This window comes from Parathielavia appendiculata (genome assembly GCF_033297405.1).
Source record: "Parathielavia appendiculata strain CBS 731.68 unplaced genomic scaffold N657scaffold_1, whole genome shotgun sequence".
NCBI classification, from domain to species: domain Eukaryota; kingdom Fungi; phylum Ascomycota; class Sordariomycetes; order Sordariales; family Chaetomiaceae; genus Parathielavia; species Parathielavia appendiculata.
The window spans coordinates 2268499-2283743 of NW_026944220.1; the positions used below are offsets into that span (position 1 = coordinate 2268499).

At 55.5% G+C, this 15245-nt stretch overlaps 9 protein-coding genes across 9 annotated transcripts; 1 reads left to right on the forward strand and 8 right to left on the reverse strand.

The window, feature by feature from the left end:
* Nucleotides 1–184: 184 nt before the first annotated feature.
* Nucleotides 185–1789, reverse strand: N657DRAFT_676553 (uncharacterized protein; the record flags this gene model as incomplete). The annotated part of the gene is made up of 1 exon (XM_062795903.1): nucleotides 185–1789. The coding sequence occupies one exon, from the start codon at nucleotides 1787–1789 to the stop codon at nucleotides 185–187; it is 1605 nt and encodes a 534-aa protein (XP_062652583.1).
* A 190-nt stretch (nucleotides 1790–1979) lies between these two features.
* On the forward strand, nucleotides 1980–5819 carry N657DRAFT_639319 (DNA repair protein). The gene has a single exon (XM_062791750.1). The coding sequence runs from the start codon at nucleotides 2216–2218 to the stop codon at nucleotides 5705–5707; it is 3492 nt and encodes a 1163-aa protein (XP_062652584.1). The 5' UTR covers nucleotides 1980–2215; the 3' UTR covers nucleotides 5708–5819.
* An 84-nt stretch (nucleotides 5820–5903) lies between these two features.
* On the reverse strand, nucleotides 5904–6588 carry N657DRAFT_561053 (WSC-domain-containing protein; the record flags this gene model as incomplete). The annotated part of the gene is made up of 3 exons (XM_062788034.1): nucleotides 5904–5990; nucleotides 6042–6159; nucleotides 6401–6588. Coding segments are annotated over 3 exons (393 nt in total), but the record flags the coding sequence as incomplete, so codon positions are not given.
* Nucleotides 6589–7292: 704 nt separating this feature from the next.
* On the reverse strand, nucleotides 7293–10093 carry N657DRAFT_639322 (zincin). The gene has a single exon (XM_062791751.1). The coding sequence runs from the start codon at nucleotides 9832–9834 to the stop codon at nucleotides 7447–7449; it is 2388 nt and encodes a 795-aa protein (XP_062652586.1). The 5' UTR covers nucleotides 9835–10093; the 3' UTR covers nucleotides 7293–7446.
* Nucleotides 10094–10680: 587 nt separating this feature from the next.
* Nucleotides 10681–11852, reverse strand: N657DRAFT_42819 (uncharacterized protein). Its single transcript, XM_062787322.1, has one exon. It carries the CDS (start codon nucleotides 11699–11701, stop codon nucleotides 11060–11062), a length of 642 nt encoding a protein of 213 aa, XP_062652587.1. The 5' UTR covers nucleotides 11702–11852; the 3' UTR covers nucleotides 10681–11059.
* A 420-nt stretch (nucleotides 11853–12272) lies between these two features.
* On the reverse strand, nucleotides 12273–13198 carry N657DRAFT_42890 (uncharacterized protein). Its single transcript, XM_062787328.1, has one exon. It carries the CDS (start codon nucleotides 13027–13029, stop codon nucleotides 12370–12372), a length of 660 nt encoding a protein of 219 aa, XP_062652588.1. The 5' UTR covers nucleotides 13030–13198; the 3' UTR covers nucleotides 12273–12369.
* On the reverse strand, nucleotides 13178–13835 carry N657DRAFT_42816 (uncharacterized protein). The gene is made up of 2 exons (XM_062787321.1): nucleotides 13452–13835; nucleotides 13178–13402 (listed from the first exon to the last, which is right to left on the reverse strand). The coding sequence occupies exons 1-2, from the start codon at nucleotides 13733–13735 to the stop codon at nucleotides 13327–13329; spliced, it is 360 nt and encodes a 119-aa protein (XP_062652589.1). The 5' UTR covers nucleotides 13736–13835; the 3' UTR covers nucleotides 13178–13326.
* Nucleotides 13836–14394, reverse strand: N657DRAFT_42815 (uncharacterized protein). The gene is made up of 2 exons (XM_062787320.1): nucleotides 14224–14394; nucleotides 13836–14156 (listed from the first exon to the last, which is right to left on the reverse strand). The coding sequence occupies exons 1-2, from the start codon at nucleotides 14271–14273 to the stop codon at nucleotides 13937–13939; spliced, it is 270 nt and encodes an 89-aa protein (XP_062652590.1). The 5' UTR covers nucleotides 14274–14394; the 3' UTR covers nucleotides 13836–13936.
* Nucleotides 14221–15242, reverse strand: N657DRAFT_42883 (uncharacterized protein). Its single transcript, XM_062787326.1, has one exon. The coding sequence runs from the start codon at nucleotides 15066–15068 to the stop codon at nucleotides 14517–14519; it is 552 nt and encodes a 183-aa protein (XP_062652591.1). The 5' UTR covers nucleotides 15069–15242; the 3' UTR covers nucleotides 14221–14516.
* Nucleotides 15243–15245: the final 3 nt, after the last annotated feature.

The following is a 15245-nucleotide window of genomic DNA, read 5'->3' on the forward strand; positions in this document are numbered from 1 at the left end:
TATCAATTCCCAGGCTCGCCGAACGCAGAGTCCAGTCAGAGCCGTTGTACGACATCAACAAATACAGCTCATTCGCAAGCACAAACTTAGTCTTTGTCGAGAACAAGCCGCTTACCGAGTACCCAGATACCGTAACAATAACTGAGAACCTTACCATCCAACCAGCCTATATTTAGGCAGTCCATCACCCACCCCCTTTCTGCCTCTGTATCACCCTCATGACGTCCTCAAAGTTGTTCTTATCTCCCTTCTTCTTTTTCTTCTTGCCGCCCGTCTTCCGCTTTAACTTGCTGCCGCCGCCCTCTCCTCCATCGTCGTCGTCGTTGTCGCCCCAAGCAGACAACTTAATCTTCGTCTCTTCCAAGTCTGCCTCGTCTTCCAACCGGCTGGAGCCAAAGCCCATGTCCATGTCTTCCTCGTCTCGGTGCAACTCGCTGAGCTTCTTCTTGAGCATCTCTTCCCGCTCCGCAGCCTTCCGCTCCTCTTCCGACTTCTCCAGGGCGCTGGCAGCCTTGGCCTTTTTGAGCGCTGCCAGGAAGGCCGGGTCGTCAAGCGACGGGGCTTTGTACGTTGCTTCTGACGTGAGCGCCGTCTTGGAGTCCTTGAAGTAGTTTCTTGCTGCTGGAGCGCCGGGTTGTGGTGGCGGAGGCATCGCAGCTAATGCTTCCGCTTTGAATTCGTCTTTGGTCTCGCCTTCTTCGTCCGAAGACTCGTCGGATCCTGCTAGCTCGGCCAGGGGGTCGTAGTCTGAGCCGGCATCGTCGAAGATGCTGATTTCCTTGGCATCTTCCTCAGCCTGCTGTGCTTCCTGCTGTTTCCTGTACACCTCGGGTACCTCCATGCCAAGAACTTTGCTCGAAACCAGCATCTCCCTTTCCTTTTCTTGCTCCTCGGAAGCCTTGGGATCGAGTTTCCTGACTTTCCGCCTCTCATGACCATCCTCGTCGACGATAATCATGACCTCACGACCTTTGCTGTCTCTTTCTAGCCTCGTGCCAGGCGTCTTCTTCTCGCCGATCTTCTTGAACTTGGAGCCGAGACTCGACTCCTCTTTGGCCTTGGCTGCTGCTGCCCGTGCAGCTTTCAGTTCAGCCAGTATCTGATTCCGCGACCTTTTTTGGCCAGGGTTGAGCGTAGTGGTAGCAAATTGGCCCTTCTTTTGCACTTTCTCCTTCTCGATCGCCTTGACTTCAGTCGACGCTAGCTGCTCTAGGACAGCATCCGGGTCTTCCTCGTGTACTGGTTCTCGCGACTGCTCGTCCTCTGCTGTCCCATCCGGCTTTACATTTTCGCTCCAGACATTTTCTCCTCTTTTTATCCGCTCCAACAGCTTGAAGTCCAAACCCTTCACAAGATGTGTGCTTGAGAGGTCGCCGCCCGCTATCTCGTTTCGTAACCGGTCGTATGTCTCGCGGTCAATCTCCTCCTTCTTGAAAGACTCCTCCAAAGCCTTTAGTCTTTCCGCCCGCTCGTCCTCCTCCTCTTCTTGCCTTGTTTTGGCGCGGTCGACATAGCCCTCGGCGAATTTGCTGCCTCTGGGGACGGAGGACTTGATCTTCTTCTGCGTCTTTTCGAAAGTCTGGTTCCGTTCTGCGAGCTGCTTGGCGAAGTCCACACGCGCGCCGGTGACAGAGCGAGGGGTCATGGGAATGTTCGACTTGAGTCGGGACCCGAGTACGACGGGGGTACCTGACCCTGGGCGGGAAGTGGGAGGCGAAACGTCATTTTTGTCAGAACCCGATTTGGCAGAGTTCGCCAGCAGTAGCCTGCGGAATTGCTCGTTATTCATGATTGCGGCGGTAGATGTGAGAGGAGTGTCCAGCTCAGCCTCGGAGCGCAAGGCTGAAACAAATACGGTACGGTACGGCCAAGGACCGGCCACTGTAAGAAGCAGCGGGTCAGTGTCAGGTGATAGCGCGCACCTTAGTGACTCCACTTTAATGGTCGCGTTTCCAGGCACATGTCAGACACGGGACAACAGTGACCAGGTTGCCATCGAAAGGGCGTCAAATGCTCAGCTTGAAATCCGATTTCATTTGGCTCGAAATATGGAATACTCACCGTCTCAAATCCAGCCTATTACGAAACTTTTCCCCATCTGCCTTCTATCATGACATGAACGCGTACAATACATATCGATCGCACTCAACACGTCGCCGATGATGTCATGCTCGATTACCTGTCCGGTTTTCAGCCTTGTCCGCCAAAATCCACCATGGGCAGCCGTCTGGAAAAGAACTCGGCCGCGGTGCAGAAGCGCATAGCGAGCCATGAGTTCAACAGCGAGGACGGCGAGGAGTACGAACCAAGCGAGTTTGGAGGCTTCAGCGACTACTTCCGGAGGAAGAAGCTCAAGCTGCAGAACCTCGACGCCGAATTGCGCGCCGCCGCCGGAGACAAGCCCCAGATATTCAAGGGCATCGTAGCCCATGTCACGGGCTACACTCAGCCACCACTGCACGTTCTGCACAAGGAACTCGTCCAACATGGAGCTGGTTTCCTGCAGTACCTGGATTCCAAGACCATGGCAACCCACATCATCGCCTCGGCCATGCCGCCCAAGAAGACGATCGACTTCACCAAATACCGCATCGTCAAGCCTGCATGGGTTATTGATTCCATCAAGGCTGGGAAACTCTTGCCCTGGACTGACTACCGTGTCATTGACGACGGTCCAAGGCAAAAGACTATCAAGCTGGACGGCGGCAAGATGTTCAACCAGGCAACCCAGCAATCCCCCGTTGGATACCGTGAACAGACCCAGAATAGCTTCTATACCAGCCAGTTCCAGAAACCGACCGGTCGTCCAGAATCCCACACTTCTAGCAGCCCGTTCCAGCCTCCGTCTGCGAGAAAACCTCCCCCCGCTGCGCTCGAGACGATCGATGACTTTGACGACATGGACGTGGACATGCTTCTTGAGGATCCAGTGGTCGTAGAACAACAGACCCACGATACCGTCTTGACGAATCAGCCGCCAGATACCGGTGACAGTCGCAGGGAAGAGGAGACCGAGGTCTTTGAATCCAGCCACAGCTCCAAGGCCCCCGAGAAGCCGCCTGCCGAGAAACCCATGACTTCCGAGGAGCACAATGCCATGCTTCTCCAGGACCCCAAAATCCGGAAGTCGTCCACTGCAAATCCCGACTTTTTGAAGCAGTATTACTCCGAAAGTCGTCTGCACCATCTGTCGACATGGAAGGCCCAACTGAAGTCGCGCCTGATGAGCTTGACCGCCGACAAAGGCTTGGCAGTGAAAGCCGCCAAGCGTAAGAGCGGCGCACGCCGATACATCATGCATGTCGACTTCGACAGCTTCTTTTGCGCCGTTTCACTGAAGCACCATGCCCCTGAATATCGCGACAAGCCAGCCGTTGTCGCACACAGCACCGGCAGTGGTTCAGAGATTGCGTCTTGCAACTACCCTGCCAGGAAATTCGGCGTCAAAAACGGCATGTGGATGAAACGCGCCCAGGAGCTCTGCCCAGACCTCAAGGTAGTGCCATACAACTTCCCAGCCTATGAGGAAGCGAGCAGGCTGTTTTACGACGCCATTATGGATGTCGGAGGCATTGTTCAAAGTGTGAGCATCGACGAGGCGCTGGTCGACATCACCGATATCGTGCTCTCCGCTGCTGGATCCAAGGGCGTTGGGGTCAGTGAAGGCAGCATCTGGAGGGAGCAAGAGAAAGCCGACGAGATTGTCTCGAACTTACGGGCCGAAATCAAGAAGAAGACAGACTGCCATGCGTCAGTTGGTATCGGAGGCAACATCCTGCTCGCTAAGATTGCTTTGCGGAAGGCGAAACCCGCTGGCCAGTATCAAATACGACCGGAGCAGGTTTTGGATATTCTCAGCGATCTCAAGGTCGAGGATCTCCCCGGTGTGGCTTACAGCATCGGCGGGAAACTCGAAGAGATTGGAGTCAAGTTTGTGAGGGACCTACGTCAGACATCCAAGGAGCGCTTAGTTTCCGTTCTGGGTCCCAAGACGGGCGAGAAACTGTGGGAATTTGCTCGGGGCATTGACCGCACCGAGGTTGGCGAGCAGCCAATCCGCAAGTCAGTCTCGGCCGATGTGAACTGGGGCATCCGGTTTGTGAACCAAGAGGAAGCTGAAGAGTTCGTCTGCAACCTATGCAAGGAGTTGGAGCGGCGCCTACTGAATGAAGGTGTTAAGGGGAAGAATTTGACCATGAAAATTATGAGACGTGCGCTGGACGCCCCTCTGGATCCTGCCAAACACCTGGGCCATGGCAAATGTGATACGTTCACCAAGAGCATCGGTTTTAGGGTTGCCACCAACGATGGCGAGGTTATTGGCAAGGAAGCAGTCGCCATTTTGCGTTTCTACAAGTTCAGCCCAGGAGACCTCAGGGGTCTGGGAGTCCAGATGACCAAGCTAGAGCCCATCAAGCCATCCGCTGCTCCTGAGGGGAGCCAAAAGAAGCTCACCTTTGCCGCTATGGCTCCGCCAGCGAAGCGGCCAAAGACAGAGCAGGTTGATGACGACTCCGGGCCAGGAAAGCCCAGCCGCCCCTCTGCGCAGGAGGTCACGGAAGATCCTATCTCAGTCGACCCGCTGACGCCCAGAAAGCCCAAAGTTCACCCAGCGCTGGCCCTCGCCAGGGCGAACGCAGCTGATGAGAAGGCCAGTTCGCCTCTCAATATCGCTGGCACCCAGTTCATCATCCCGTCCAACGTCGACCCTACCGTGCTCGCGGAACTACCCCAGGATATCCGCAGCCGGCTCATGAACCAAGCCAAGAGATCAGCCGTTCCCTCGCGCGACACATCACCTCCCGTCAAGTCACGCTCCCATAGTCCTGCCTTGACAGACGACATCCCCTCCGACGTCGACCCGGACGTCTTCAAAGCCTTGCCCGAAGAGATGAAAGCCGAGGTGCTCGCCTCCTACGGCCGCAGGAAGCGCCAAGGCGGCGGACAGACGGTCCTTCCCCAATCCCCACGCAAAGACAAGGTGATCCACCGCCCCAAGGAGAAGCATACCCCGACCAAACGCGGCGGCGGTATCAAAACCCTCCTCAGCCGCGCCCGCGGCAGAGAGCGCCAGCAGGACGCCGAGGCGGGTCTGATGCAGACCAACCTAGCCCCCCTCACCCGCCCTCGCGGTCACAAGGAAGCGTCACCGGACGCCGACCAGATAGCCGACCTCGACCCGGCCGTCCTGGCGGAGCTCCCCGAAGATGTCCGGCGCGAGGTCGTAGAGGACCACGCGCGTCGCCGCCGCCAGCAGCAGCAGCAGCGGTCCGGCCTGGCTTACCATGCCCCTGCTGCTGCGGCTGCCGCCCGCCGGGCCCGCCAGGAAGAAGGCCAGGTTGGCGGCGGGCAAACGCGGCTCAAGTTCCCTAACAAACCGCCCAAGGTGATGTTCACCCAGTCCGGACTGACGTCGCTCAAGGATGTCAAGGATATGTTGGAGGTGTGGCACAATGCGACGAGGGCGGAGGGGCCGCACCGGGCGGATGTCGAGGTTTTTGAGCGGTATGTTGCGCGGGTGGTGAAGGAGGAGAAGGATATGGAGAAGGCGAGGGTGTTAGTTAAGTGGCTTGGGTGGCTTGTTGAGGAGCAGGGCGAGGAGGGGGGGTTGGGGAAGAGGTCGTGGAGGGAGGCGGTGGAGAAGGTGGAGGCGGCTGTTCAGGCGGCGATGAAGGAACGAGGGTTTGGGAGGTTGGATTCTGGGTGAGAACCTACATGTGTGTGGGCCCGGGTTGAGAGGGTCACTGTATGGGATGTGTAGGAATAGGAACAAGCCGAAATAGGCACTTGTTGAAAATGAATACAAGAGGGCATTCGAAAGGGTATCTCGGCTGGAATTTGGCCATCTATGAACAATATCGAGAAATGCTTCCCGTTCTCCAACGAGGCCCCCGAAGGGGTCATTATATCACCACGAGAGATATCGCGCCGACGGTGACCAGCGCAGCAGCCCACGCGACGCGGGTACTAGCAGCACTGGCCATGTAGACCTGGACCTGGTCAGCAGGACGTTTCCTTGGAGAATGAAACAAGGGGCTCACCGTCAGCTTCAGGTTTCCACCGCAGGCCTGCGTCGTGTTACCCTCGCACGGGAGGTCGCACGCGCCGTCGGGTAACTTTTCCGACAGGCTGGAGAGAGTCTGGGCGCACCAGCATTCTCTGTTGGCAGTTAGTTAGTTCCAAGCTTTGGTTTGTTCGTTATTTCGTGTCATTCTTCCTTTCCTTCCATCACCCGATCTACCGTCACCACCATGGCTGACATGAATTCGATACCCCGTCTAACCTTCCCAGCCCAACGACCATCGCTCTCCCCCAGCCTTTCCGTCCTGCTCATTTTTTTGGCCTCCAAGAGAGACAGATAGAAAGAAGAAGAAGAATGAAGAAGAAGGCAAAAACGTACCGCGCATACTCCAGCCCAGCAAACTTGAAGCTCGCCGTCTTGCCGCCGCTCGCGTCCCCCGCGCCCGTCCGGCAAAACGCCCAGCACGTCTCGACCGTCATGTTGCCGGCCGCGACCAGGTTGGTCCCACCGCTGAGGGCGCGGGCGCCCGTCGTGTTGGGCAGGTCGGTTGTCTCGTTGTAGCAGCCGTCTGGATACCGTAGGGGGTTGGTTACCTACACGTTAGCTGGTGGGAATCGAATTGGGTAGTTATACTGAAAGGGGAGATAGGGAGTAATAGGAGGGATAGATTGTTCTCCTTGATGTACTCGTGCTGTGGTGTGGTTAGAGGGGAAAAGAATGGGTTGACAGTACAGTAGGTGTACCCTGATGAGGGCTTGTTGTAGATTTCGAGCTGCGTGGAGGTCTGGCCTGAGGCTGTAGACTGGGCTGCTGCGAGAGGCAGCAAAAGGAGAGCTACGGGGTGCATTGTGAAGATATCAAGAGAAGGTTTGAAGGAGTGAATGAATGTAAGGAAAAGGACGTCATATATGAAAAACGCGACTCGTCACGAGGCGGTTGAAAAGGTTTAGTCAAGGAATGGCGATGGTGAGATGAAGGTCAGGATGAAAATGAGATGATAACAGATGAAGCTGCCTGACCTTGGTCAGATCTGGACCAGTCTGAACTGACCAGCATAGGGCTGAAGATGGAAATTAGCCCCACTCTAGCCATGGCAGCAATACCTTACCGACACTCCGGTTTGGGTTCCCTGATTGGACTTCTGTTCTTATCAGTCAATTCTCAATTGGGGAATTCTGCATGTCAGACGGTTAGCACCTGCAGAAATGTCTCAGAATCCAGCAGGAATAGATGTCCAAGTCAGCCTCATCGCTAACAACCAAACAATGTACTTGCTCACTTGATCGCCCGGATGAACATGGCGAGGTGCTTGGGGCCGCCAATGGCCGTCACGACCGCTATAGCATGGCGCACATCCTCTAAATGGCTTCTATGCAAGTAGGCACAGGTATACATACATCCACAATCGACCACAAGCTCCCCACCTAGACCTGCTTCGTCGACCCCCAACTCCCTACCAAGGCCATAGCCTCCTCTCCTCCCCCCGCCAGCCTCTCATCCCCGAGCACGTCGGCCAGACACCTCCACGGATCCCTGCCGCCGCCCCATCTGAGCAGACTCTCCTTCAACCTCTCCCCGTTCTCCCTCTTGAGCGCCCCGCCCCCGCTTCCCGACGCAAACACAACGTCCCACACGCGCTGCGCGAGCACCCGATCAAACAGGTAGCTATAATACGTGCTCCCGTAGCCGGACAAGTGCCCAAAGAACCCCTGCCACCTCGTCCCCGGCGGATCTGGCGGCCCGCTGCTGTACTTCCTTTGGATCCCGTGAAAGATTTCGGTCGAGTCAAACCCGGGCCTGCGCGCAAGCGGCGAGTGCAGCGCCTGGTCAAGCATGGCGAGGATGATCTGGTTCTCCGTGTCGGACGCCTCGAAGCGGCGGGCCTGGCGCAACTTTTGCACGACCATGCGATGTGGCAGTGGGTCGTTGGTCTCGTGGTGCCGCGCAAACTCAGCCAGCACCGCGGCGTCGGCCGCAAAGTACTCCATCAGCGTCGAAGGCAACTCCGCCAGGTCGGTAGCGCACCGTGTTCCCGAGACCGTCTGGAACGAGGTGCGGGCCAGGACGGAGTGTATGGCGTGGCCCATCTCGTGGAAGAGGGTCTCGAGCTGGAAGAAGCTTAGGAGAGCGGGCTGGTCGCCCTTTTTGGAGGGCTGCGGGAAGTCGCAGACGAGCGCAATCGTGGGCAGCTGCTTGATGGCCTTGCCGTGCCTCGAGAAGGCCATGCCGTCGTTGGCAGCCAGCTCGGGGTTCGCAAACACGGCCATCTCGGGATCATACCGGCTCTGTTCCCACACCTCGGCCATCTCGGCTTCGGAGATCTCGCGTGAGCACCGAACCGTGAAGTGTGCCGGATTCGGTGACTTATCCGGGCGGTAGAAGAGATCGCAGTACAAGACAGCGACGTGCCCGTCCGTGTCGGACATGACGTCCAATCGGCGCACGTCGGGGTGCCAGGTTTCGCCCAGCAAGGGCTGCTTGGGCACTAGCCGGATGCCATATAGCTTGGTGAAGAGCCTGGAGAGGCCCTGCATGACGACGCCTAAAGAAAAGTAAGGGGACAGTAGATCGCCCTGTCGTCCGCTTAACCTCAGCGTCCTGCGGAGTATGTCCGAGTAATAGTCCTTGTCCCAGGGTTCGAGCCGATTTGAGTTCGGGTAGGATTTTCGCTTCTCGAGTAATAGCTCCTCCATCTCTTGCACGGCCCTGGGTTTGTTGCTCGTGGCCAGAGCACGGAGAAATTGGTCGACGGCCTCGGGACTCCTCGCCATCATCCGATCGCGGAGGGCGAGGTGGCCGTAGCTCTCAAAGCCCGAAAGATTGGCCAGCTCAGCCCTCAGCTTCATCAGATACTCGAGCATCTCGACGGACCGGCGGGACGCGGTGCGAGAGGCGTAATATATGCGTTTCCGCACATCCGAGTCGTGGACAGTGCGCAACGCCAGCGCGGCCTGACCGCTTAACGTGTGGAGATAGACCCTGCCGTTCTGGGTCAAGTCCCGCGCCTGGACGGGGTCCATACCACGGAGCTCGCTGCTCGGAAAGGTGAGCGTGTGCTGGTCCGGCGCCATATCTTGCACGAAGGCCGATGCGACTGTGCTGATCTCCGACGAGAGCTCCACAAAGCGGTCGCGGTATTTCTGGGGCAGGTTGACGGCGGACTTGGTAAAGTCCAGCTTCAGCACGTCGGCCACTGCCTTCTCCTCCTCGGACCAGACGGCCGTGACGTCCGGGTTGGACATGGCAACCACCAGCTGGTCGTGCAGGCCCGTCATTGTGTTGAGCTCGTTCATGTACTGATACACCATGTCCCAGGCCTTGCTCGCCATGTATTGCGTCTGGCGGTCCGGGTGGGTGACGCGCACAAAATCAGCCATGTCGAGCACGCGGCAGAGGATGTCGCTGAGGCGGTCGAGGTCTCGGACAATGGCGCGGTACTCGGCAACAGACGAGGCGGCCAACACCTTGGCGACAATGGCGCGGGCTTTGCTGAGGCTCACATGCGCGAATGTAACGAAGCCCTTGGGCTCCTTCAGGAAGGAGTTTCGAAAGAGGCCGACACTGAAGCCTCCCGGGAGGCTAGAAAAGTCCCGCCAAACATGGGGATAATCGAAGACGGAGCGCAGGATGAAGTCATCTGCTCGTAGTGGTGGCGCATCGCTGGCGGGGACAATAGACGGGTCTCCGAGGGAGGACGACTTGTGGGACGTCGCGAACCGTCGCCGTTGGTGGGCTGGGGCGGCGCGCTGGAGCAAGCAGCTCGAGCAGACCCATCGTTGCCATTGCCTCGGCCGTGTTGCTGCTTTTAACATTGCGAGCCCCTATCTCGCGACGGGGCGCGAAGGCGCGGTGGGCTGGGGAGTTCGAGACGGCAACCGCGGGAGGATATCGGCTACCTCAGTGCTACTTCTGGTTTGAACATTGAGAACGAGCAATCTGTCCTCCCGGAGCGTCCACACGACGTTGGAAACTTGACCCCAGATATACCGCCGGTTCGAAGCGGGTTGGTGCTCAAGTCGTCCGGAAAGTCGGAAGTGGGAATCAATGGATTGATGGATGCCGCTTAACAAAAAACAAGCAGGACAGGGATTACCACACAGTACCGGTAGTGGATGCTGGTGGCGGTGGACCTCCAATGGTATGCCCGTTTTTAGTGCCTTAGTTTTGACGACCAGGGAATGGTTACATCGAAGTCGACTACAGACAATACCTGTTGTTGACACGCACAGGTAGAAGCAATCCTTAAAGAAGAAGGATTAGATACCGATGTTTTCTCCATGCTCGATTCTTTCGCGCGATATTGACTTGATGGCAGTCGAGATGGGACGTTCACGGCATTTCACACTCGACCCTGGGAGCTGTACACCTAGGGCGCCGTATCGCACTACTGTACGGATCCGTAACGAGTACCTTTAGTCGCACCCTCGTACGTCGTGCCTTGTACGTACCTTATCTTTTGAGGCTGACAATACGATAGTTACAACGCAAATACAATAATAACCCAAATTTTCCTCATAGCGTGGAACATGGTGGTATCTTATGGGATTTTCTTATACTTCAAGTCTACCTTTGGGACAGATATCCAGTAATATATATACTTCAAGTTCAGAGATAACTACCGTGGCTCTTAGCCGACTAGGGTTTGGCTCAGAATCCGGTACTTTGAGTCCCAGGCATTAAGATTCGAAGGGTGAAAGAATTCGACTGGAGAGAGGTTCACAACTATGTGAATTGGAGATTGAACGCTGTCAAATGTTCATAACTCAAGGGCCCTAGGCATGCATTAGATGCCACCCCAAGACTTGCCGTGAGCATGACAATCTCCTCATTCCCATATCGCGTCCTCGTACACAAAACCCCCATTTGGCTGGCACTTTCTGGGACTCTTGGCGGAAACAGCCGCATCACGGTCCACATCTCCATATTAACCATGGGACCCGGAATACTGTCAACAGTTGGAACTGAGCAAGGACCATGTCCTCACTCAAAACTGTTATCCACCCCCAGCACTCAGCGGGCTTTTCCCTTGAATGCGAGTCAACACGTGGGGTCAGTAATGGGGATTCCAGTTTGCACAACTTCAGCCAGTAACGAGTCCATCTCGACATATCGTCTCTCCAACAGTCCAGGCGCTATGACGTCCAAGGTTCGACCTGACATTGTGTCCGAGTTATTGATAGCAACGCACTGGGCTCGGCCTCGTAGATTCATCCCAGGTTTCACGAGACTCCCTGGCTTCACTCTGCTAGCAAGAAGCACCTTCTCATAGCTTTTGTGACTCTCATGACCAAGGTTCGGCAAGTGATCCGACGGACGTCCGATGGCACCGCCATCCGACGATCCCAAACATGCCTCCATGGCTTGCCTAGCGTACTGAGCAAGTTGAGCATGGTTGCATTCAAGGGGTGACACCCGAGTCGACCAGATGATCGGAAGGACAAACACAATGGTAGGCGTGGTTGCTCTGCCGGATAGAGAAAACACAACATCACCCATATCTGCTCCAGCTGATATATAAGCCTGTAGAGTCGCGAAGAGGTCGAGAATTCTGTCATGTGCGACCCTGTCCCCCATGCCACATTCCACCTTGAGGCTGAGCAGAAACATGGTAAAGGGTCTCAGCGGGCCCCCTTGGCCGTTGGGATCGGCGCCGGCTTGCAGGAGCCAACGAATGAGCATAGTGTGCACTGGTCCCAAGGTCGAAGCTTGGAAGAGGAGGACCTGGGGCAGATGCTTAACACCACCGGTTGGAGGCTGGACCAGGGAGCTGACGACTGCCAAAAAAGACTGAACCCCGCCGTGTTTGTTTCAACTCGTCAACAAAGTCGTGAATAATCCAAACAGCGTGACTCCACACAGAACGTCTTCCACATGTCACAATGAAGGTGGTCATCGCGGAAAACGCAAAAAAACGGTCCCTCGGGTCCTCGGAGGAACTCGAAGCGTTTGGGGCGCCGATTAGCCGAGACTTGAGCACTCCAAATGGTAATGCATGTTCATGAAGCGGCCAAGAGGAGGCATCGAGTGTTAGCCCGGCTGCGCAACCGTCCTATGGACATAACGCAGCATGTACTGCATCAGGCCACTATTCTGAAAGACACCACAAGCAAAAATGGATGGCGCTGGAACCGGCCATTGTCAGCAGAGAAGTGAGCAAGCCTTGGGAGGTGCCGAATCGCTGCCGAGCTCACAAAGCCGTAGAGGACCCTGCAGAGTGTTGCTTCGGTATCTCCGGCCAAGATCTGCTGGCCCAACTGGTGGATGATGAATTCCGTTAGTGGCACATTTTCCAGCTGCCGCCTGAGAACAGTGCCATAAAGTGCGGCAAGAGCTTCTCTCTGTTCGCCTCAATCCAAAGAGTTGATGGCAGACATGACACGCCGTTGTAGGAAAGAATTGTGAGGGTAGTCGAAAAGAAAGAACAGCATTGTCATCGACCGAATTAATTTGGCGCTAATCGTGGTTTGGGAGGCTGTGTCGCTGTCGATAATTCCTCTCCCCCATTGTGTTTCCACCAAGACGTCTGCCGCGGTGCGATGGACGAAATCGACCTGAGTACCAGAGCAAGCATCGCACAAGGCTGCCAGCTCTCCACCAGATGGCGCGTCGACACCGGCTGAAATAAAGGCGCACAACGGCATGAGAAACTGGTAGAATACTTTGTCGATTTCTTCTGGGTCGTCGAGCCACTTGTAGGCATCCTCGTTGTTCTCCCTTACTTCCAGCAATCCTCCGCAGCAGACTTCGATCCGCCTCCGATACTCCGCCAGTTTCCGCAACAGCTCTCTCGCTGGTAAAACCCTATTGCCCTCAAAGAAGGTGTTTTGAATATCCTGGTCGTTTACCACGTACAAGTCGAACAAGGTAACTGCGGACAGCTTCTCAAACCCATTCACCGTCATGACCAGCCTGAAATACCTTGCAGCTTCGGCACGGTAGAGCGCCTCATCATCGCCATGTATTCGCCATGCTTGCTTGTACAAGTTGCCAAGATCGCAGGGAAGCATGTTTATTCTTTTTTCAGAAGCTCCTCGTAGCTGTCGATATGGACGCTCTCTCGACGAAGGCTTCTCAGGACCAGCCTGACCAAGAGGAAGACTCCTGCGCACGTTCGACGACTTTGTTGATGATTTCCTCTCTCATTCTCCGAAAGTCGTCTTTCATTTCCCATTTTGCTAATGCAGAACTGGAAGGTCTCGAGAAGATGGTTTTGCACGTATGCAGTCATGTCTCGCTCTGTGAGATCCTGGAGCCGAAGCTTTCAGAACCCGCGGAAGGCGTCCCGGAGCAACGTTTCCGGTCAGCTAGAAATGCATAGTTTGCATTGAGCCTTGGATTCCTGCCTCAGCTGCTGGCAAGAGTGATGAAAGTGAAGCTGTCCTGCTTCTGGTCAAATTCGTCCAATCCGTCGAGGAACAGGCATACGGACCGAGTGGGCAAGTCCCAGGCCAGAAACAAGGCCGTTTCCAACTCTTTGTTCGACCAGTCATGATAGGTGGCCCTGTCTGTCCACTCCGGGTATCGAGTGAGTAACTGCGGGCCAAGGCCTGGTTCTGCCTTCAGCAGCTGGTGCAAAAGAGAGCACAAGAGCCCGTCAATACTTCTCTGGTCCACGTTGCCCGCGCCCCAGAAGAAAGACGAGAGAATGATCGGATTAGGCACCCAGTTATTGAGAGCATCCAGGGTTCGCTTGTTGTCCGCCAGGAATTTCATCAGCGTGCTCTTGCCAGAACCATGCTTGACAAAGATTCAATATATGCATTGCGGCAACTGCACCCAATCCACAAAGCTGCCCCAGGGGCCAGAACTTTCCGCCTCGAAAATCCGTCGGAACGTGTCCCCGTAGGAGTCTGCAATGCAACTCTTGCAGGAGAGCATCGTCGAGAATGTTAGGCTGCCCACAAGTTTTTCGCACTAGGCAGCGGTAGCCTGGGCGCTTCTTCTTGCCACCACCAAAGCTCTTGTTCTATCTCCATCGGCGATGATGGCTTCTCTGATGTCGGTCGTCTGGCTCTGGATCAGGTCCGAAAGTTGCTCCCAGTCTTGATCGAACCGCCGGACGAAGGCTTGCAGTTGGCTGTTTAGGTTGGCAAAGCCTTCCTTCTGCTGAAGTACCGCAGCTTCCTTTGAGAGCCTAGTAGGCTGGAGATCAGACTCACGTGTACATAGGACCAGCCGAGTAGAGCGAAGTGAAATCATACCACAGATCAGAGAGTAATGCGGAGCGCAAGGCCTGTTCGAACCCGTGCATCTCCTTTTCGGGTTGGGCAAGATCCGACTTCTGCCACCATGATCTCGGTACTTTAGAGACGAGAATCCGCTGAGCTTTTGCAGGCTTTCTATCATCACGACCCGAAGACGACTTCAGCTTGATCTTATTCAGCTCACTCTTCACCTCTTGGCAGAGGTGAGACACTTCTTGGCTGCCTTTCCCAGGCGCTGTCGCTGGTTCATGCGATGTGCGGTGTCATGAAACTCAGCCCTGGGTTGTTTGTTAGCCGGGCACATAGCCGGCCAAGGTTAGAGGGAATGGACTACACGAAAAGACTATAAGAAAACAGGAAAGGAGATGGAAGAGACATATAAATGAGGAGCAACCAAGCAGACCAAAAACAACTGTCAGCAAATCAAAAGTAAGGAAGATGAAGAAGAAGGCAAGAGATGGAAAGATGAAGGACAGGGCAAAAAAGAAAGGGAACGGGAAACGAAAGGGACTTAAGACAGATAGAGAAGAAAGTAAGACAGAAGAAGGAGGAAGGAGAAGGAAAAAAGAAAAGGAAAAGGGCTGTAGTATTAGAAACCCTAGCATATCTTCTTCCCTTGAGTCACCCGCTAACGAATCGACCGCACCCAAGGGCGCTTTGTACGATCCCAGATATGTTTCGAGATCCCCAGAGAGCTGGCTCAAGTATTCAGATTTCTCCATCAGATCAGCGTCTGGCGAGCCATCGCGCGAGACTGGTCTTGCAAGCTGCACCACCGAATTGCGAAGGGTGATGACATGGATCGCTTGAAATGCGATACCAATCGCACCGACAGGATCCATACCAGCGACTGGTAGCTTGGGCGCGGTTGCTTTTGCGATAACCGGAGAGCACTCTGCTGGTCTTCGTCGTCGCGAGCTCTGTGCAGACACGGAGCACTCAATCTGGGTAAAATTTACAAGGGTTCAGCTCTTGCATGCCTCGGGCGCTCGGTTCGCGAACCGCTGTGCCACCAGAAC